Raw genomic sequence first — 23643 nt, 5'->3', positions numbered from 1 at the left:
CTCTCTAAAATCAATTTTTTAAAAAAACTTTTAGCCTAACCAAGCAGGCAGTGGTACAGTAGACAGAGTGTAGGACTAGGATGTAGAGGACCCAGGTTCGAAACCCCGAGGTCGCCAGGTTGAGCACAGGCTCATCTCATTTAAGCAAGGCTCACCAGCTTGAGCAAGGGGTCACTCGGTCTGCTGTAGTCCCCCGTCAAGGCTCATATGAAAAAGCAATCAATGAACAACTAAGGTGCCACAACAAAGAATTGATGCGTCTCATCTATCTCCCTTCCTGTCTGTCTGCCCCTATCCCTCTTTCTGAGACTCTGTCAAAAACAAAAACCAAAAAACTTTTAATTAAAAAATTTTAAAAAGTTAACCACCCTAATATGGTATGAAGACTATAGACCCAACGATCTTAGTCTACTTCTCTTATTATCAGGGTGATTTCTGCTTTAGCAGTCCCCGAAATAATTCTATTTTCACCAGTCCCTAAGTGTAAAAGGTTGAAAACCACTATGTTAGAGGACTAATCTTTATTTCTGGCATATAAGCTGAATGGCTCACACCTGAATAATTCTTAATGTAAACTATTCAGAGTAGATACTGAATGATTCTAGCATTGCTAAAATATCTATTCTGCTGAGGAAAAACCAATCTTTAACCATATTAAAAACAGAAACTGCCATTTTTATATGGTTTAAATTTACCAAAATAGCCCACACTAACTAAATAAAAGCTGCTCTCACTTCACTAAATCTCTTTAAGGATTGGAACAGATAGCCTGAAAGACTTTGTGAGCTGGTAAACAGAACAATAGAAACAACAAATGCAGTCTGTTAACTGATGTGTGGAGACTAAAACCTTCAAACAGCTAACAGCAAAGCACTCTGATATTACTTTTATTAAACAAATAGCCACTGACATTTGCAGTCATCATCATCTACCTCTCCGCAGTCCCTGAATAAACTGATTATACCATCCCACTGCTTGAAATTCCATTCAAGATATAACCTTTTCCTTCTTCTCCATCTCAATCTCTTTCACTTGCTCCCACTTGAACACTCCTTTAAATTTTTTTATTTCTAGGAGCTCTTTATGTGGCTGCCTTCTCTCACTGCATGTTGCCTCTAGAACCACACTGCAGAAGTAGAACATCAGTTCTACTTTCTTAGCTTGTGTGACTTTTCAAAGTTACTTACTTTGCTCTGTGCTTCATTGTCTTTATCTGTAAAATTGGGATAGTTGCACCTACCCTACAATAATATGAGAAGTAAATAAAAATTTACATATGCAAAGTATTCAAGACAGCTGTGTGCTAGACAATGTACAATATCCTTCAATAATCAAACTCTGCCTGGCCTATGGTGGCACAATAGATAAAGCACTTACCTGGAATGTTGAGGTAATCAGTTCAAAACCCTGTGGTTGCCCAGTCAAGGCACATATAAGAAGCAACTACTGGTCCTGGCCAGTTGGCTCAGTGGTAGAGCATTGGCCCAGAGTGTGGAAGTCCCAGGTTCAATTCCCAGTCAGGGCCCACAGGAAAAGCAACTATCTGCATCTCTAACCCTCCCCTATCTCCCTCTCTCCCCTCCCCTCAGTCATGGCTCGAATGGTTTGAGCCAAGTTGGCCCCTGGTGCTGAGGGTGGCTCCATGGCCTCAGCCTCAGGCACTAAAATATATAGTTTGGTTGCCAAGCAACGGAGCTACAGCCAGCCAGAGTATGGGCAGCAGAGTATCACCTGGTAGAGGCTTGCCAAGTGGATCCCTATGGGGCATATGTGGGAGCCTGTCTCTGCCTCCACACCTCTCACTTAATAAAAAAAGAAAGCAAGAAGCAACTATGAGTTGATGCTCCCCTCACAATTCTCTTTCTCTACCCTGTCTAAAAACACCAATAAATAAAATCTCTTAAAAGTAAGATATGAAGGCCCTTGCTGGTTGGCTTAGTGGTAGAGCGTCAGCCTGGTGTGGAGTCCCGGGTTCAATTCCCGGCCAGGGCACACAGGAGAGGCGCCCATCTGCTTCCCCACCCCTCCCTCTCTCTTTCCTCTCTGTCTCTCTCTTCCTCTCCCGCAGCCAAGGCTCCATTGGAGCAAAGTTGGCCCCGGTGCTGAGGATGGCTCTGTGGCCTCTGCCTCAGGCGCTAGAATGGCTCTGGTTGCAACAGAGCGATGCCCCAGATGGGCAGAGTATCTCCCCCTGGTGGGTGTGCTGGGTGGATCCCGGTCGGGTGCATGCGGGAGTCTGTCTGACTGCCTCCCTGTTTCCAACTTCAGAAAAATACAAAAAAAAAAAAAAAAGTAAGATATGGAAAACATGTCCATCACACTCTTCAAATCCACAGATCCACTTCCCCATTTCCACTGTCTTGGTTTAAGCTCTCATTGTCTTTTTCTCTCAGACTATTACAGAAGCTTCTCTTTTGATCTTTGAGCCATTTACTCTTCATTTAATGAGTTTAGGTAAATTGCTAACCCTCATGAGTTTCCATCTCCCTGTATGTAAACATGGGATTCTGCCTCCAGGATTGTTGTGAGGACTAAAGACTATTCAAGTACCTAACAAAGTCAATGTTCAATAAGTATTTCAGCCCTGGCCAGGTAGCTCAGTTGGTTAGAGCGTCACCCAGATATGCCAACGTTGCGGGTTCAATCCCTGGTCAGAACACATACAAGAATCAACTGATAAATACATAAATAAGTGGGAACAACAAATTGAAGTTTCTCTCTCTCATAAACAACAGTGCTTCATCCTTCCTATCCTCCAAACTGCCGCTGCACATTAACTACCCTCCCTCTACAATCCAACTACAATGAAAATACAGGATAAAGTGCAAAGGTCTTTATACACTAGACCCAACCAACCTGGTTCAGCTTTATCACTTACCATTCTTTTCCACATTAAACTTATTATTCTGAAAACATAACCTAAGCATTCAAAAGACTATATTTTTGACATGCTGTTTCCTCTTCCTAGAATGCCCTTCTCGCTTTTCTATCTGGAAAACTCCATATATATCACTCAGTGGTCCATGGGCTTTGGGGCTAGAAAGACTCTGTGGCACTTCAGGTGTAGTTCCAACACATACATACATACATACATACATACATACATACATACATTTATTTATTTATTTAGACAAAGGTGAAAAAAAGACATGTCAGAACTTCACTGGTTCATAAATGACTTGAACAACAACTTTGCTAAGCTGGCTAAGTTTAAATTTCCTTAAAATTTTAAGCCTGACTGATGGTGGCACAGCAGATAAAGCATTGATCTGGGATTGCCAAGGTGCCAGGTTTGAAACCCTGAGGTTGCTGGCTTAAGCACAGGCTTGCCAGCTTGAGTGTGGATCATCAAAATGATTGTATGGTCACTGGCTTGAGCCCAACGTTGCTGGCTTGAGCAAGAGGTCCCTGGCTCAGCTTGAACCCCCAGGTCAAGGCACATATTAGAAACAACTAAAGTCCCACAACTATGAGTTAATGCTTCCCACCTTCTCTCCCGTCCAATATGTCTCTCTTCCTCTCCCTCAAAAAAATTTTTTTAAAAAGGCCCTGGCCTGTTGGCTCAGTGGTAAAATGTGGGCCTCACGTGTGGATGTCCTGCATTCAATTTCTTATCAGGGCACAAAGGAGAAGCAATCATCTGATTTTCCACACCTCCCCCCACCCCTCTCTCACTCTCATTTCTACCCTCTCCTGCGGCCATGGCTCAATTGGTTCAAGCGAGTTGGCCCTTGGTGCTGAGGATGGTTCCCGTGGCCTTCACCTCAGGTGCTAAAAATAGCTCGGTTCCCAACCAAAGGAGCAACAGGTCCCAGATGGGCAGAACATTGCCCGGTAATGAGTTTGCCAGGTGGATCCCAGTCAGGACATATGTAGGAGTCTGTCAGTCTCTCTGCCTCCCCTGCTCTCAATTTAAAAAAAAAAAGTTGTGATTTGTATATATAGTGTTTTCCAATTTCCATGGTGTAAATAATAAGGCTGATTTCAAATACCAATGTGGTATCACTGAATGTGGGGTTGAGAAGACATGTGTAACAGCAATTTTATATAAGATACAATAAATGTTACCTCAAGAGTAACGAATTTGGCCTGACCAGGCAGTAGTGCAGTGAACAGTGTTGGCCTAAGACACTGAGGACCCAGGTTCAAAACCCCAAGGTCACCAGCGTGAGCATGAGATCATAGACATGACCTCATGGTCACTGGCTTAAAGCCCAAGGTAGTTGGCTTGAGCAAGGATCACAGGTCCAGCTGGAGCCCCCCCCCCCAATCAAGACATGTATGAGAAAGCAATCAATGGACAATTAAAGTGCCACAACAATGAGTTGATGCTTCTCATCTCTTTCCTTTCCTGTCTATCCATCTGTCCCTTCATCTCAGTTAAAAAAAAAAAAAAAAAAGAGTCAGGAATTTGAATATTTATTATGGTAACAATATTGGCAGTTTAAGTAGTTTAATTGTAACTTACATTACAAATAATTATCATGTAATTCAATGTAATATGTTTTAATATACACATGTATTTTTTTAACAGAGAGAGAGTCAGCGACAGACAGGAACGGAGAGAGATGAGAAGCATCAATCATTAGTTTTTCATTGCGTGTTGCAACACCTTAGTTGTTCATTGATTGCTTTCTCACATGTGCCTTGACTGTGGAGCCTTCAGCAAACTGAGTAACCCCTTCCTCAAGCCAGCGACCTTGGGACCAAGCTGGTGAGCTTTGCTCAAACCAGATGAGCCCATGCTCAAGGTGGCGACCTCAGGGTCTCAAACCTGGGTCCTCCGCATCCCAGTCCAACGCTCTATCCTCTGCGCCACCGCCTGGTCAGGCAATACATGTATTTATTTTTAAATTTATATAAGTTGTTTTATAATGACCATGTTTAACAACCAGCTTGCTAAAAAATTTTTTTAAGATTTATTGACTTTATAGAGAGTAGAAGGGGAGAACAAGAAGTAGTTGCTTCACTCCAGCTGTTCCTTGGTTGCTTGTCATATGCGCCTTGACCAGGCAAGCTCAGGGTTTCGAACCAGTGACCTCAGTGTTCCAGGTTGGCACTCTATCCACTATGCCACCACAAGGCAAGTACTAAAATTCTTAAAAGCTAAACAACTGGCCCACAATTGACGAGTTCCCGTACATCACTGGACTTAACACTGAAATAACCAACTCAACCACTTATAAGCTATGAGACCTTACATAAATAACATTGAGCCTGCTTCCTCATCTGAAATATGAGAATTACATATTAGATGAGACAGCTAAACTTTTATGTGCCCTATGTGCCAAGCACTTACTACATGCCAAGCACTGTGCTATCATTTCAGTGATTACTCATTCTATTTCACATGGTTCAAATGTTATTTTCTCCACGATGCCTTTCTTAATTTCTCCAAATTTATCACTCTTTTCCAGAAAGCCAAAATATTTTTCATTCCTCTATTACAGTTCTCATTCCATATTTTATTTATTCTGTTGTCCTCTTAACACTACCTGGTCCTAAGGCAAAGATGGTGCCTTGTTTATCTATTCTAAACGAGTAATTAACAAAAACATTTGTTGAAAGTTGGATACAAAGAACATGGTTCAAGAAGATGCGAAGTCAGTGTCATCTAACTTCTTGACCCCCTTTAAAGAGGCTACAAAAAGGCATTTTATCAGTCACAAAGCAAGGAAAGTGATGAGTAATACAAATAGAATTTCCTCAACCATTTTTGCAGACATGAGTCAAATTTATCGGCAAGACAGAAGTAGACATAGACAGCCTCAGAATTTTACAAAAAGTTCAGGTTTGTCATCTCAATTTAAACAAGATATCCACTAATTGTGAAGAGGCAATTTAAAATAGCAGTGGAATAGGAAAATACTAAATGGAAAGAAACAATACCCACATTTATTTATTTCCTAAGGATTTAATAAGAAAACAATATAATTGGCTAAAATAATGTTTTCTTCCTCTCTGACTTTGGTATCACTAAACCATGGCTATTTTTAAATTTTTTCTAAAGTTAAAAATGGAGCCATGGTGCTAACTTCAAATGTTTCTCAACAAGGAGCAAAATGCCCTAATTAAAGGGTTAGAAGAAAAATAATGGGCATAAGAAAAAAAAGACTTCCTTATGAAAGAAAAATAAAAACATTACTTGTGCTAATACTACAGAAAAACTGAATTTTTTTTTAAAAAAGGAAACATTTCTCTTTAATAATCATGCCTATATTTCTTTAAGAAGCCTTGCCTGACATGTGGTGGCGCAGTGGTAAAGCATTTGACCTGGAATGCTGAGGTCGCCAGTAAAAAATCCTGGGTTTGCCTGGTTAAGGCATACACAAGAAGCAACTACTAAAAAAGTTGATGCCTCCCACTTCTCCCCAACCCTTCTTTCTCTCTCTCCTCTCTCTCTAAAAATCACTAAATAAAGTCCCTTTCAAACTGCTCTCAGCAGTCACTTAAAAAAAGAAAAAGTTTCTACCCTAGCCAGGTAGGTCAGTTGGTTACAGCATCCTCTCAATACACCAAGGTTGCAGGTTTGATCCCCAGTCAGGGCACATACAAGGAGCAACCAATGAATACATAAATCAGTGGAACAACAAATCAATGTCTCTCAATCTCTCTTCCCCCTTCCTCTTTAAAAATAAATAAAAACTAAAAAATAAATATATCTTGAGTATATTTTAGGACCATGACTGCAAAACTTTTTATAAAAACCGTCCACTTTTGCAGGTCATGCTGGTCCCTCCCGCTGCGGTTTTATTTTTTTAAAGATTTTAATTCAGTTTAGAGAGAGAGAGAGAGAGCGAGAAAGAGAGAGAGAGAGAGAGAGAGAGAGAGAGAGAGAGAGAGGGGGGAGACAGAAGGGGGGAGGAGCAGGAAGCATCAACTCCCACACGTGCCTTGACCAGGCAAGTCCAGGGTTTCAAACTGGCTTTTGACCTGCAAAAGTGGCGGTTTTTTATAAAAAGGTTCGCCACCACGGTTCTAGGATAACAACTTTTTCATTAATATTTACACAGTATTTAAATATATTAAGAAATAGCCTGACCAGGTGGTGGCGTAGTGGATAGAGCGTCAGACTGGGATGCAAACGACCCAGGTTCGAGACCCGGAGGTTGCCAGCTTGAGCGCAGGCTCATCTGGTTTGAGCAAAGCTCACCAGCTTGGACCCAAGGTCGCTGGCTTGAGCAAGGGGTTACTCGGTCTGCTGAAGGCCCACGGTCAAGGCACAGATGAGAAAGCAATCAATGAACAACTAAGGTGTCGCAATAAAAAACTGATGATTGATGCTCTCATCTCTCTCCATTCCTGTCTGTCCCTGTCTATCCCTCTCTCTGACTCTCTCTGTAAAACAAAAACAAACCAATATACATAATAAATAAAAGACATTTAAAAATAAATAAATAAATAAATAACTACCGCCTGACCAGGTGGTGGTGCAGTGGATAGAGCGTCGGACTGGGATGCAGAGGACCCAGGTTCGAGGCCCCAGAGCTTGCCAGCTTGAGCGCAGGCTCATCTGGTTTGATCAAGGATCGCCAGCTTGAGCTGGGGTCGCTGGCTTGAGCAAGGGGTCATTCGGTGTGCTATAGCCACCCCCGGCCTGCCCCCCACATCAAGGCACATATGAGAAAGCAATCAAGAACTAAGGTGCTACAACAAAGAACTGATGCTTCTCATCTCTCTCCTTCCTGTCTGTCTCTATCTGTCCCTGTTTCTGTCACAAAAAGAAAAAAAAAATAAGAATGTTTACTGCTGTGGTATTTTGCTGGAGAAAAATTACTAAAAAGCTGACAGCCTGGGCCTGGCCAGTGGTAATGCAGTAGATAAAGCGTCAACCTGGAACGCTGAGGTCACCAATTTGAAACCCTGGGCTTGCCTGGTCAAGGCACATGTGAGAGTTGATGCTTCCTGCTCCTCCCCCCTTCTGTCTCCCTTCTCTCTCTCTCTCTCCTCTCTAAACTGAATTAAAATCTTTAAAAAAATAAAATAAAAAAGCTGACAGCCTCACCAGGCAGTGACACAGTGGACAGAGTGTCAGACTGGGACGCAGAGGACCCAGGTTTGAATCCCCAAGGTTGCCAGATTGAGTGCGGGGTCACTGGCTTGAATGTGGGATCATAGACATGACCCCGTGGTTGCTGGCTTGAGCAAGGGGTCACTTGCTCTGCTGTAGTCACCCCCACCCTGCCCTCCATTCAAGACACATATGAGAAAGCAATCAATGAACAACTAAGGAGCTGCAATGAAGAAGTGATGCTTCTCATCTCTCTCCTTTCTGTCTGCCTATCCCTATCTTTCCCTCTCCCTGTCTGTCTGTCTGTCTGTCTCTCTCTCTCTCTCTCTCTCTCTCTCTCTCACACACACACACACACACACACACACACACGATGAAATATTCAGCAATTAGGAATTGATAAATTATATCTATGATAGAATACTATGAAGCCATCAAAAATGATGTCACAGGCCCTCCTGGCCAGTTGGCTCAGTGGTAGAGCGTCAGCCTGGCGTGTGGAAGTCCGGGTTCGATTCCCAGCCAGGGTACACAGAAGCGTCCATCTGCTTCTCCACCCCTTCCCCTCTCCTTCTCTCTTTCTCTTCCCCTCCTGCAGCCAAGGCTCCATGGGAGCAAAGCTGGCCTGGGCACTGAAGATGGCTACATAGCCTCTGCTTCAGGCGCTAGTCCAATGGATAGAACATCGACTGACCTGGGATGCTGATGTCACAGGTTAGAAACCCCAAGGTTTCCTGCCTGAGCCCAGGCTCATCCAGCTTGAGCACAGGCCTGCCAGCCTGCACACCAGGGTAGCTGGCTTGAGCGCAGGATCACACTGGCTTGGCTTGAACACCCTTGCCACCCCTAGTCAAGGCACATAAGAGAAGCAATCAAAAAACAACTATGGTGACATAACTATGAGTTGATCTTCTCATCTCTCTCCCTTCCTGTGTGTGTGTCTCTTTCTCAAAAGAAAAAAAAATGTTACTGGCCCTGGCTGGGTAGGCTCAGTTGGTTAGAGGCATCATCCCAACATGCCAAGGTTAAAGGATCAATCCTCACATACAAGACTCAACCAATAAATGCATAAATGAGTGGAGGAATAAGTCGATGCGTGTGTCTCTCTCTAAAAATTAATTTTCTTTTTCTTTTCTGAGTGAGAGGAAGGAAGATAGATAGATTCCCACTTGCACTCCAACCAGGATTCACCTGGCAACCCCCATCTGGGGCCATGCTAGCAAACCAAGCTATTTTTAGCACCTGGGGCAGAGGCTCCACAGAACTATCCTCAGCACCAGGGCGGCAGGAAAAGAGAGAAAGAGAGAGAAGGAGGAAGGAGGGGGAGGTGTGGAGAAGCAGATGGTCGCTTCTCCTGTGTGCCCTGACCGGGAATCAAACCAGGGACATCCACACACAGGGACCGCTGCTCTATCACTGAACCAACCAGCCAGGGCCTAAAAATTAATTTTCAAAAAAAATTAATAATTTTTAATGTTACAGGAGGTCTGGCCAGATAGCTCAACCAGTTAAAACATCATCCCACTGCACAGAAGCTGCTGATTCAATCCCCGGTCAGGGCACATACAGAAACAGAGTGGTATCTCTCTCCCAACCCCTTCTTCTCTCTCAAAAGTCAATAAAAAGTAAAATTTTTAAAAAATTTAAATAATGTCACAGGAGACTATTTAACAATTAGGGAAAGGTTCTAAGCCAATGCAGGTTATAAATTTTATCTGAAATATACAACAAAGTAGACTACATATCCAGAGTGTGAGAAATTTCAGGCCAGATAGCACCAATGCTTGAATGTTCTATGAAACTGAATTATACCATGTGACAGAACAAGTCAGTAATAATGCAAGGAAAAAATTACTTATTCTGTTTTGATGTGTTCTGCCCAAGATAACATGCCCAATCTCAAAACTTTGGAACAGCTGTGACATCATTATCAGGATAAAATTTAAATATTTCCCTATGTACTAAGTACCATTATTTACAGCCACTGTTGTAAATAATACAAAAGCACACATATAAACACAAAACCTAAGGAGATCTACTGCCTCAATGAGCTATCAGTCAGTTCCATTTTCACGAAATCTGTTTTGTTTCAGAAGCCTAATAAAGACTGAAAGAACAGTTTAGTCACTTATGTAAGGATATTAAGAATAACAGTGGGTAGCAGAGTAAGGTAATACTGACTGAAAAGGTAAGTAACTAGGTCTAGAAGTAAAACCCAGCAAGCTCTTCTTACAGAAGATAAACTAAAAAGTTATCTGACACCTGAAAACAATGAAAATACTCAAATATCTTTATGAAATGGTTTTAAGAAGATTCTATAGTTAACAAAAACCCTGCCTGACCAGGCGGTGGCGCAGTGGATAGAGCATCAGGCTAGGACGTGGAGGACCCAGGTTCGAGACCCCAAGGTCGCCAGCTTAAGCGCAGGCTCATCGGGTTTGAGCAGGGCTCACCAGCTTGAGCCCAAGGTTGCTGGTTCGAGCTAGGGGTCACTCGGTCTGCTGTAGCCCCCCGGTCAAGGCTCATATGAGAAAGCAGTCAATGAACAACTAAGGAACAGCAACGAAGAATTGATGTTTCTAATCTCTCTCCCATCCTGTCTGTTTGTCCCTATCTGTCCCTCTCTCTGACTCTGTCTCTATCACAAAAAAAAAAGAAAAAAGAAAAAACCCTAAGTATTATTACACTCACTTTATCAAAACATTCCAAGACTGGTCAATTCCAAAATATAAATCTTACACCTACTTATGAAGTTCAATTATCATGAACTAAACCACTCAAGTGAATGTAATACAAATACAATACATATTTGATTATAAGTTTACATAAATTGACCATCTTCAAATTCGCTACTTCGTTTTGAAACCCAAGTTTCTCCATGATTTTAACACATACTAGTTTATCTTAGCCTGACCTATGATGGTGCAGTGAATTGACCTGGAATGCTGAGGCACTTAGAACAAGGAAGCAATGAACAATTAAAGTTAAAAAACTGAGTTGATACTTCTCACTCCCCGCCCTCTGTAAAATCAATAAAAAAAATCTTAAAAAATACATAGTTTAGGCCCTGGTCGGTTGGCTCAGTGGTAGAGCGTCGGCATGGCGTGCGGGGGACCCAGGTTCGATTCCCGGCCAGGGCACATAGGAGAAGCACCCATTTGTTTTTCCACCCCCCCCCTCCTTCCTCTCTGTCTCTCTCTTCCCCTCCCGCAGCCAAGGCTCTATTGGAGCAAAGTTGGCCGGGGTGCTGAGGATGGCTCTGTGGCCTCTGCCTCAGGCGCTAGAATGGCTCTGGTTGCAACAGAGCAATGCCCCAGATAGGCAGAGCATTGCCCCCTGGTGGGCATGCCAGGTGGATCCCGGTCGGGCACATGCAGGAGTCTGTCTGACTGCCTCCCCGTTTCCAACTTCAAAAAATACAAAAAGAAAAAAAAATTACATAGTTTATCTTCTCATTTACCAGTGTGCAGTCCTAAAACATTCCTGTCTCTGCCTTCCTGCTTTTAATCGCAAGAGGTATGACAGAACTTAGCAGACAAAAGGAAGCAGATTGATAATATGAGATAGATATTAGGTATGTTTCAAGCGGTTAAACGAAGCACCTGGACGCCAAAATCTGCCATGCTACTACATCGTGCCTAAAAGTTCATGTCCTCCTTTCTTGTACTTCTAGGAGCCTGTGAAGACATCTTTAGACCTTTCAGATGTCTGGCAAAAAATAACCAGTAAACTATCCTTTTTTACAAGATTATGGAAGATTTTAAGTTAAGATGTTAAATTGGGGAAGGAGTGAGTTTAAAGAACTAAACTAAAAAGGAGAGTTTCTTTTTTTCTTTTTAGGAATTTTTTTAATTTATTGATTTGGGAGAGAGGGAGAGAGGAAGAGAAAGGGGAAGTGGGGGACTGGGGACAGGGGGAGAAAGGAGAAAGGAAGGGGGAGATGGGGAGGGGAGGGGACAGGGACAAGAAAGGAGAGAAGGGGGAGAAGAGAGAGGGAAGGGAGTGAGGGAGGGGGAGAGGGAAAAGAGAAAAAGAACGAGAGAAACATCTATCTGTTGTTCCACTCATCCATCAATATATTCATTGGCTGCTTCTTTATGTGCTCTGACAGGGAATGGAACCTATAACCTTGGCTTGTATGATGGTACTCTAACCAACTGCCTACGCAGCCAGAGTAAGGAGGAAGTTTCTGACAGCCAACTTTTCGGTTATATGGCTCCATATCTCCAATGCTTTTAGCATTACTGACAAGTGTATCTCCATTTATTTACCTGTACACACTAGAATATGAAATGGCAACCATCCTACTTTAGTTGAACTATGAACCTCTGATCCTAGTGTTATAGAGATGAAGAATAAACCAAAGGGCATGCCTCCCACACTGCTCAAAGGAGAAAGTTTTTATAGAAAAACAAATACAGTACCTCAGATCCTTGATCAAATATATAAGTTCTCTATAATTTCTTAACAAATTTAAGGAAAATATATTTACATAAGCTTGTTAGATTATTTTTTTATTTTATAACGAATTTACTGGGGTGATGCTGGTTAATAAACTTACGTTTCAGGTGTAAAATTATATAATATATCATCTGTATACTGTATTGTGTTCACCACCCCAAGTCAAGTCTCCTTCCATCACCATTTATCCCACCTATACCCTCTTCTACCTCCCCTCATTCCTCAGTTTTATTTTACATTTGAAGCTAACCACTCAGGATTCTCTCCTTTACAGATCTCTTTAAAAATTTTCCTCCCTGCCCATAATCCTTCTACCTACTTCCTACATTTAAATGTGACTAAGTCCTGAATAATATATGATCTGCCCTAACCAGTATTTTATCGTTCCCTTATGGTCCTAAAGTCTACATTCACTCAATACACAAGGACCAAGCATTATCAACTCTTTCAAATATATAAATTCAACTCTTTAGTATGGACCTATGTCCATCACGCTGCCCAAGATTCCCACTTGTTAAAAAGGAAACAAGAGAAAGTGACTCTTCAGGAATACAAAAAATGTTAAGAGCAAGAAGTCAACCTTTTCTGGGACCTGTTTCCTCAATTTTATATAATAAACATCTAACTTTTCCAATGGGAAAAAGGTTTTGAAAAAAGCAAGCAAACACTAAGGGTAGGAGCAAGAAAGTTCGTTCTTAAAAACATCCTCTTAATATTGCCAGTTGTCAAAAGGCAGGCTGAAAGATGAGGTCAGGGCTTGGTGACACACAAACTCTTGGAAAAAACCACAGTACCCTTGTGAGGCCAAAAGTTAATTCTGACAGAACTTTTATCTTTTTCTTTGCCTTATTACAGCCTCAATCTTTTCCTACTTTAGTTTCCATGGTTTGTTAATTTTTTAAATTTGTGTTTACATAGATTCTAGTGTTGCCCGGAATGCACCCCCCCTCCCGTATTCCCCTCAACATCCATGGTTTTACTACTTCAAACATCCCCTTTGCATTTCTTTCAGACTCACTCTGCACCTCTTTCTGCATCATGTAAATTTTCTCTACATTGTTTTCCTTTAAGCCTATATTTCTGTCCTTTAATGTTCCCACATTCCCTCACAAGGTTCAAATAGTTAAGAACAATTATACTCCCATAAAGCACTGAACTGTTACGTGATACCTGTGTTATTTACAGAGCTTTTATTATTCAGTATAATACCTCTCCTGTTCTCTCTTATTCTTCTCTCCCTTCCCTAAGTCTTAAGAATGGTAAGCTGGTTACCTTTTTAACACTTTCTTCTTCCTCTTGGCGTTTCTCATAGTGTGAGAAGTCATCAAAAATGGAAGTGGTGTGCTTGTAGCTGGCTATAATTTTCAACACCTGCTTAGCCTTTTCCAGAGGCACTTCCTGAGTGTCCCTGGAGTTGGTCACTGGTTTATTCTCGTTGTTCTCTAGGCGAATGTGTCGCAGCTGGCTGTTGGGAACGTCCTTCACAAAAATCCACCTGACATCAAAGCGACCCTTCCATTTGTCCTGGGACCACACACCTGCACAAGTGTTGTAGTCCACAGCAGATTTCATTTCTGCAACACCACAGAAGTGTCCACTGCCGTTGACACTGAAAAGTAAGTAAACAGGGCCTTTCCCGTTCATGGAGCGATAGGCAGCATCCAGTCTCTTGTTACCGTGCTCTGTGCTGCACCAGATATTATACTTAATGGAACGGTGGATATCGTCCTCAGAGTAGCTCTTAATGATGAAAACCCGGCCATGTTTCAGATTCCAGTCAAAATCCTTGGGGTTATAGTTATTAATGGACCGTAGCTTCTCCAACACTGGGTGAGGTTCTGAAGGAGTAGATCCAGATCCAGCCTGAGACTGTCCTACTCCATTACCATCCACCCCATTATGACCAAACCCACTGCCACGGTTCCGAGGTGCTACCCAACGGGTTGGCTGAGCTGCCTGTTGCTGGACTGAGAGCTGGGCAGGCTGTGGTGGAGGTGGGGGCAATGTCTGTGTTTGCTGCCCTACTGATGCCTGAGCCACTGGTGGGCTACTGTTAGCCTGCTGACCTACAGGCTGGGGAGACCCCTGGGTTGGCTGCTGACCTATATTCTGAACCAAAGCCTGTGATGGGGCTTTTGCCACAGGACCCTTGTTATCCCAAGTTCCAATATCCATGTTATGCTTTATTGGGGGTGGTGGAAGACTTGACCCTGCAATGCCATTCTTGGTCTTCAACTTAGGTTGCTGTTTAGCAGGCTTGCTAGCAATATCAGCCCAAGATGCTGGCTTTGGAGGAGCAATGGTAGCTGGAGGCAAACTATTAGAAGCCACGATGTTACTAGTAATGGACCCACTACCAACAGCAGAGCCTACAACTTTTGGAACATTACTTGCAACTTCTGTGCTACCCAACTTCAGTGCTGCCATCCCCTGGTCTATAGTATTCATGCCAGGAGCTTTATTGAGGGTCTCACTGGCAAAAGCTGACTGTCCATCAATCATGGCTCCACCTAAGGAGCTAGGCGCATAAGCATAATTGCTACTATATCCAGAGCTCTGAGTAGACTGTCCCTGAGAACTGTTATTTCCCCAAGCTGAGAAGTCAATACCACTGGGAAAGAAATTAAAACCATGCTGACCAAGAAATGGAGTGCTACCAAGGGCTCCTGGTTGTCCAAACATTGCATCTGGTAGGAAGTGAGGCTCTCCGTTGCTCAGTTGTCCATAAGAAGTTAGATAGGGCATGGCTGTGTCACCCCCAGTAGACCAAGCAGCTTCACCCAAAGAATAAGAGAAGCCAATGGAGGGACTGTAGTAACTGGGTAAGTAGGAATCTGACATGGCAGTATATGCATTATTCTGTGGAAGAAAAAAAAGCAAATCAAAACTAAACACAATAAATAAAACAATCAGAAACCTTCCCAATTATTCACAGAATTCAAGTGTTCCATCCTTTACCATAAAAAAGGAGAGTGACCTTTCCAGATGGTCTTGTCCCATAAACTTGCTTCTGTTTTATTTTAAGAAATTTTAGTTCAATAATTGAAATGCTTAAGCATTTAAAGCTGAACTTCCACAGTGAATATCGGCCTTAACTTTAGCACCATAATTCAGAAAAGAGAAAATCCAGAATCTCAACCACAGTTAAGCCTTGCTCTTTAAGTGTTGAGATGCTTTTATTAAACCAGTATCTTTGGATGAGAAAATTTTGGTAGAACAAAGGAGTGTTCAAGAGTTTCCTATTAAGACCATACTATAATAAGTAAAACAATAAAACAAAGAGAACTAGAAATTAAAAGTTCTATCCCAAAAATCTGTGCAGCCATTCCTTAAGCCATGAATCAAAAGGCAAGGTTTTACAACTATATTTAAAGAGCAAGAGTGTCTGTGTGTCAAGAAAACTTAACTCTTTAATAGTCACATTTGTTATTTTATATATGTTCATAACTCCTGCACTGTATTCTATGTTAAAATACTGGTGCATTAATTTATTTTCAAGGCACAAAAAAATACAAAATTTAAAGACAGGATTTTGGTATATATCAAATGAATCTGATTACATTAAAAAAGCACGGTTCACTACATCTAGTTTACAGTCATAGCCTCTTGGCAAACCATCTGGGAACATCAACAGATGTCACTATTTAATTATAACCTGGAAAGGAAATGTACAGTAGCTTCCAGAGGATTTAAAACTAAAAAAAAAAATGTTGCTACCTATTCTGCTTCTCCTATAAAACTGACTGTAAACTAAATAAAATGCACATTAAAATCAGGAATAAAATTAGTCCATTAGACATCAGTCCATTATCTTTAAAAAAGGAATCATCCTGAAGAATAACCAGAAATGTAAACTTACATGCAACAGTCTTCACATCAGAAGGCAGATTACACTGCAAAAACCTCCATCACTGTTTGAGTTTGTGCTGAAAGTACTTTCACTTTTTAAAAAAAAAAAATCCAATAGCTCACAAAACAGTCCCTTAAATAAGAAGCTGGATACATAAAATTGGTCTCTACAGATGTACATATAGCTCAACTCAAGAGAACTTTACCCTAACTTCAAAATAGCTCTAATAAATAAGACTCCATTAACTAGTCAAAATAGGGAATTTTAGTCTTAAGAGACTTGGATAACCACCACTATATCTTAGGCCTTAAAAGTCTGTATTATTAAAGTTAAGAGTACTTCTCCCTAGACACTAAAATGTATCTCTTAAAGATTAAATGTTTCTACTAATGTGGTTTTGATTAAAATGGTGGTGCTTTTTCTCTGCCAGTTTAAAATTTTCCTTTAAAAAAAAAAACTGTCTTCACACACAGAGACTTCTCTTAAAATTAAGGATCTCTCTCACCCTGGCTGGTTGGCTCAGTGGTAGAGTGTCAGCCAGGCATGTGGACGTCCCAGGTTCAATTCCCTGTCAGGGCACACAGAAGTAACCATCTGCTTGTCCACCCCTCCCTCTCCCCCACTTCTCTCTTTCTTCCCTTCTCACAGTCAGTGGCTGGATTGGTTCAAGTGAGGATAGCTCAATTAATTCTAGCATCAGCCCCTGACAAGGGTTGCCAGGTGAATCCTGGTCAGGGCGAGTGCAGGAGTCTATCTCCCCTCTTCTCACTTCAAAAAAAAAAAAAAGCGCTATCTCTCTAAGATAGTGGTATTAACTTTAACAAACCCAAACCCGTTATGTATAAAAAATTCAGTCTATAATGACTGGATTAAGCCTGAAGAATTACTCCAACATAAGGTGATGAAAATTGATTAAAAAAAGAGATGAATTATTCTTCAAGGTGAACTACAATAGACAAAGATTCTCAGATTGTCTATTCAACTAAGATTTCTACTTTCCCCCAATATTTTAAAAATAGACATTTAAGTTTTAGCTTACTTGAGAAAGAAAAAAACAAATGCACTTAATATCATCACATGTTATGCCATTATATAGCTGAATGCCTACACCTGAACTAGCAGGTTCCCACATGCCCGAGCTCAAAAATCTGAATTACACAATGTTTCACAAGACTACCTAGAATTATATTTCCAAATGCTCCCACTCTCCCTGTTATAATGATTATGTAAGCAAACTACTTCAATAGCAGGAACCTATTAATAGTTCATTCCTCTATTTCCTTCCCTACTTTTCCTGATTAACTGGTTGTCTTCTGCAAAAACATTTTTCCGATCACTTTGCTTAAGTGGTTTCTATATATTCAATGCAAAAAAACTTACATAAGGAATCTAGAAGTTTTATATAAGATTTAGGTCCAAAAATGGACATACACTCATATGTCTAGACTATTACCATATATCATGCTGCACCCGTTCAGAATTTATATCAATGTTCCATAACTTTCCTCTTCTTTTAGGATATTTTGGATGAGTTATTGACAATTTTCCTTTTGGTTTACCAGTTTGGGAATTATATTTACTACAACTTTGCGGCAGAAAGTATTTACACAAAAGAACTGCCACATTAAATAAGTTTTTACCTACACAGGTCATGTACCTGTACACCACTAATATTCACATTAGAAGATTAATTTGCAAAACCCTCAATCACTTCTTCATCTTGTGTTAAGCAATATTTTATCTTCTTTTAACTCCATTTTGTAAATCCTGCAGCATCCTTCTTATGTGAGAATTCAGATATATACAAAGTTGGTCTCTAGTTACAGCTCAACTCAAAAAACAAATACCTAACTCCAAAATAGTTCTGTATCTAAGACACCGCTAACTAGTAACCGAGAGGAGAGGAAAAGTACCCAGTTCAGCAGCCCTGAATAAAGTTCAGGTAATTTATTCGTTCTTCCCATCACATATAAATCCAATTTTCAGAAAAGAAAAAGGGTCTGGGGGTGAAAATTCAGAACATTTAACACAGGAAACACTGAATATTCTTGGTAGGGAGGAAGAATTAGTCAAACAGGTGTTACTGTTAGTACACTGTAAAAGGTCATCAGAACAAGTCTCAGAGTACAATGTTTGCTGACAAGAGAGATGGAAATCTTAACAGTCTATAACATTTGTAACAACTTTTGATAACACATTGACTAACAGTAAGAAAGTCACCCCCTGCCCCCGAAAATGAGACGTATTGATAGGGAAGAGGAAGAATAGCATACACCCTTTGATCAGGCATGTAAATGGTTAACTACTCACGGGCCTTGCCTGCGGACTCAAGTAAGGTTCAAAATCATCATCATTTAATCCATCCTTTTGATGAACAGATCCGTTTTGTACTAAATTTAAAAAAAAAAATTCAAATTAGGAGTGTCTTAAATCATACACTCTCCCTCCCAAATTCATCAGATCTATACTAACCAGAGATAAACCTTACTAAACAGAACAATTAAGTTTGAATTTCAAAAGGATAAAAATGAGAGTGAATGCTCAGCAGTACCGGTCAGTAAAAATGTCTCCTTCCACCCAGAGCAAGTTGATCTAAAAAGGTCATTTTATTGGCTCCTCTAGATTTCAATGCCCTCCCGCTTCCCCCACCCCCACCCCGGTCACATGTGAGTACTTCCAGAGTGTGATCCACGAGGATGAAAAACAAAGGCCTTCTAAGACCTACAGGAAACTAAGGACCTGAGACATTTCAAAACCGAATCCACCCCCACCCTTCATGAATTACTCCTTGTTCGCGAAAAAGCCGCTCCCCAGCTGCAGGAGCGCGCCGAAAGGGTCAAATACTAACGAGTGAGGCACCTGCGAGCCCAGGGGCTTCCGAAGGCTGCTCGGCCCGGGGCGCCTCCCCGAGACCCCGCCCCCAACTCTCGGCGCCCCCCTCCCGCCCGGGGCCACCGGCGGGGCCGGGCTCACCTTTGTTTCCTTGACCTTTTGGTCTCTGCGGGCGAAGGAAATGTCGCCAAGCAGCAAGTTTGTCCGAGGAAGAAATGAAAAAGAGAAGACAAATTAACGCCGGGCCCGAGGAGGGAATAAAGGAGCAGGCCTGCGGGGAGGGGAGGCGTCAGCAGGGGCGGTGAGAGGGGGCAGGCTGGAAACGGGAGGTGCGGAGTAACGCCAGGCCGGCGGGGCCCGCGGACAAAAAAACCGGGACGCGCCGCAGCAGCGCAGCGGGACCGGGGCTTCAAGGAAGAGGAAGGAAACGGGGAAGAAAAACGAGGCCCGCCGAGGAGGAATTACGGAGCGGGCGTTGGGCACCGAGGACCGGGGAGAAGCGGGAAGAGCAGGCTGAGGGTGAGGCGCAGGGCGCGGCCGGCCTGAGAGGCCCGAAACCCGGCCCGCGAAAGGCGCCGCCTCGGCTCTGGCCGACCGGGGGCGGCGGACCGGGCCTAGTCGGGCTCTCTCTCGCCTCACACAATGGCCGAGGCATGCGGGCTGGGCCTGTACCTGCTCCAAGAGGCTGCTGGCCGACATTGCTCTCGGATCCTCACGAGGGGCGAGGGCGGCTGGTTCTCCTCACACCGTCGGCGGCAGCGGATGAGCCCCGGCGGCGGGAGCAGGCGGCGCGGCGGCGGCTTTTGTCCCTGACACTCGGGGGGCTCGGCGGACGCAGCGGAGACACAGCGCGCGGCTCAGGCTTCGGCTCTGACTCGGCGACGCTCTAGCCAGGGAGCTCAACGCCCGTCTCTATGCCCCTACGCGCGCGCCCGCCCCTTGCAGCCGAATTAAGGGCGCCGAGCGGCGGAGGCGGACCGCGAGCGCGGCGCGACGCTGACTCTCACATTCACTCACCCACGCGGAAGGGGCCGGGCGCGAAGCAACTCGAAAAGGACGAGGCGGGGCCGCAGCGCCCTCTGGTGGGCTGGAGGAGCGGAAGCGGCGCGCGCGGTCTCCCCGCCCCCACCGCCTCAGGGTTGGGGCCTAGGAGGGTGGGGACGGCGGGGTCGTACCACAAGATTTTCAACTAACACCTGGGGAGAGTAACTTTACCTAGAGGAAACCCTCGGAAACCCGGCTTTCAGTGAGGAATGACTTCCGAAATCTGAGAGACCTTAAAATAAACCTGCTTCCCAGCTGCAGAATGGCACACCACCCCCATCTGGGAGGGAATCCAAAGAGGGTCTCAGAGCCCCTCAGAGAAAATTCATGGGGGCCCTGCCTCAGAAAGACAGCCCCTCACCTGAGGCCTGGTTATCCTCCTGTAAGCAGACTGCAAAAAAAAAGTGCTCAGAGAACAAAAACATCCACAAAAATGTGGTCCTCTGCGAAAGTCATCCATTGGTATTGCAGGGAGGAGAAACGACCATTTTTTAGGTTAGTCACTGGCCGCTGTGATAATCTATTAAACCAGGGGTAGTCAACCTTTTTATACCTACCGCCCACTTTTGTATCTCTGTTAGCAGTAACATTTTCTAACTGCCCACCGGTTCCACAGTAATGGTGATTTATAAAGTAGGAAAGTAACTTTACTTTATAAAATTTATAAAGCAAATTTACAGCAAGTTAAAGCATATAATAATAATTACTTACCAAGTACTTTATGTCTGATTTTTGCTAAGTTTGGCAGAATAAATCTTTATAAAACAACTTACTATAGTTAAATCTATCTTTTTATTTATACTTTGGTTGCTCCTCTACCGCCCACCATGAAAGCTGGAACGCCCACTAGTGGGCGGTAGGGACCAGGTTGACTACCACTATATTAAACTGTAGCCTTTATTTCCAAGGAAGACACACCTGACACATCTACACAAAATTTTTCATGTACTTTTAACGAGTCCAGAGAATCTATAAGTGTAGGGACTTCAAAAGGAAATATCCTTATCTGAGAAAGAAAGGAAATTAGTGCTACTTGAATACCTGCTCAGTGTTAGGTTTTATTAAGCGCTTTCAAAGCCTTAAAGGCTTTCAACATCATCAAAATAGCTGTTGGTCTCTCCGTTTTACAGTTGGAGAAACAGAGAAGTTAAGTAATGTGTCCTGGGTCACAAAGCTGTTAAACTGGTGTATCTGACATAAAGAAGAATAAAACATGGCCTGATCTGTGGTGGTGCAGTAGATAAAGCATCGACCTGGAAATGCTGAGGTCACCGGTTCGAAACCCTGGTCAAGGCACATATGGGAGGTGATGCTTCCTGCTCCTCCCCCCTTCTCTCTCTCTGTCTCTCTCTCTCTCCCTCTCTAAAAATGAATAAATAAATTTTTTTTAAATTTTTTTCAAAAAGAAGAATATAATAGTGTCCCTCAACCCCGCAAGAGAAATCCTGCATTCGGGAACCAGAATCCAGAGGTAATCAAAGGATGGGCAAAAGCATTTTTAATCAGAGGCAAACCCAACTCATGCTGGGTTATTTGATCCTAGTACAGCTCATCTCCTAATAGCTTTTGGTATTGCAAATAGTAGTAAACAGATAAATAATGCACTGTTAAGTGTCAACCTGATACCATCCCCTCCCTGGATACAGGAGCCTTTGGTGGACTCAGTAGTAAAATAACACAACACATTGGGTTTTGTATCACAGTTATGTTCTAAGTGCTCAATTTTTTTCTTCTCATAATCGTACTTACGGTTAAACTTAGTAAGGTCAGGCACCAACTGTGATGGACTTCTGGAAGGGACAGTAAAATGTCAAGTCACAGAATAGATCCCACCGAGGGAATAAAAGAAACCTACTAACCATGTTTTAATGTTTTATTTATTGATTTTGAGAAGAGAGAAACATGGATTGATTGTTCCACTTATTTATGCATTCATTAGTTGATTTGTATGTGCCCTGACTGGTGATCAAACCCACAACCTTGACATATCATGACAATGCTCTAACCAACTGAGCTATCCAGCCAGGGCCATAACCCTTTTGTGTATGTGTGTATTTTTCCCAAATTAGAAGCAGGGAGGCAGTCAAATAGACTCCCACATGTGCCTGACCGGGATCAACCAAGCATGCCCACCAGGGGGCAACGCTCTGCCTATCTGGGACGTTGCTCTGTTATGGCTGGAGCCATTCTAGCGCCTGAGGTGGAGGCCATGGAGCCGTCCTCAGCACCGGGCCAACTTTGCTCCAATGGAGCCTTTGCTGCAGGAGGGAAAGGGTGGAGAAGCAGATGGGCGCTTCTGTGTGCCCTGACCAGGAATCAAACCTGGGACATCCACACGCTGGGTCGATGCTCTACTGCTGAGCCAACCAGCCAGGGCCGCCATAACCCTTTTTAAAGATACTCAGCAAGTTAACCTCTGACCCAGATTTATGTATAAACTGTAAGCACCCTGACCTGTGGTGTTGTGAACAGAGCATCAACCTGGAACGCTGAGGTCACTGGTTCCAAACCCTGGGCTTGCCTGGTCAAGGCACATACAACAAGCAACCAGTGAACAGCTAGAGTGAAGCAACTACTTTTCATTGCTGCCCCCCCCCATAAAATCTATTTTTAAAAATCTTTGGGCCCTGGCCGGTTGGCTCAGCGGTAGAGCGTCGGCCTAGCGTGCGGAGGACCCGGGTTCGATTCCCGGCCAGGGCACACAGGAGAAGCACCCATTTGCTTCTCCACCCCTCCGCCGCGCTTTCCTCTCTGTCTCTCTCTTCCCCTCCCGCAGCCAAGGCTCCATTGGAGCAAAGATGGCCCGGGCGCTGGGGATGGCTCTGTGGCCTCTGCCTCAGGCGCTAGAGTGGCTCTGGTCGCAACATGGCGACGCCCAGGATGGGCAGAGCATCGCCCCCTGGTGGGCAGAGCGTCGCCCCTGGTGGGCGTGCCGGGTGGATCCCGGTCGGGCGCATGCGGGAGTCTGTCTGACTGTCTCTCCCTGTTTCCAGCTTCAGAAAAAAAAAAAAAAAAAAAAAAAAAATCTTTGTAAAAAATAAGGAAACTGTAAGCAGTTGCCTACAGTTACCCTTGAAAACAGCACAGTATCGTAAAAGAAGGATTGACCAGGAGTCATATTCTGGGAGGGGGAGGGACAAAATACTGGTTTCCCCACTAGATATGCAACATCAGGTAGACCTTTCAGAGATTCATTTGATAAAGAGGATAATAATATCTCCTTTAAAGGCTCATTGTGAAGATAAAGTTAAAAAAAGAGAGACATTGAAGCAAGTCTGGTACATTATAGATTCCTTCCCTATAATTGCATTAAGGCATGATAGTGAAAATTCTCTCCTTCCAATGATATCTTCCTAATGCCTGAAATGTTGATTAATATTTTGGGGATTACTTTCTGTCATATGGAAGTTCCCAGTTAAAATGCAACTATTGTAGCCTAAACAGG

The 23643-nt window shown here is 43.1% G+C and overlaps 1 protein-coding gene across 1 annotated transcript in view; it reads right to left on the bottom strand.

Moving 5' to 3' along the window:
- YTHDF2 (YTH N6-methyladenosine RNA binding protein F2) overlaps positions 1-20727 on the bottom strand; it is a 40006-nt gene extending 19279 nt beyond the window's left edge. Inside the window, exons 1-4 of the mRNA XM_066375621.1 lie at positions 19827-20727; positions 19296-19320; positions 18633-18712; positions 13745-15331 (exon numbers count right to left, since the gene is read on the bottom strand). Coding sequence (XP_066231718.1) covers positions 13745-15331; positions 18633-18712; positions 19296-19320; positions 19827-19853 — 1719 coding nt within the window. The 5' untranslated portion in view covers positions 19854-20727. The remainder of the gene's footprint in view (positions 1-13744; positions 15332-18632; positions 18713-19295; positions 19321-19826) is intronic.
- Positions 20728-23643: the final 2916 nt, after the last annotated feature.

The sequence above is a fragment of the Saccopteryx leptura genome, chromosome 3 (assembly GCF_036850995.1).
Source record: "Saccopteryx leptura isolate mSacLep1 chromosome 3, mSacLep1_pri_phased_curated, whole genome shotgun sequence".
In the NCBI taxonomy this organism is placed as follows: domain Eukaryota; kingdom Metazoa; phylum Chordata; class Mammalia; order Chiroptera; family Emballonuridae; genus Saccopteryx; species Saccopteryx leptura.
This window is presented reverse-complemented; position numbering and strand designations above follow the sequence as displayed.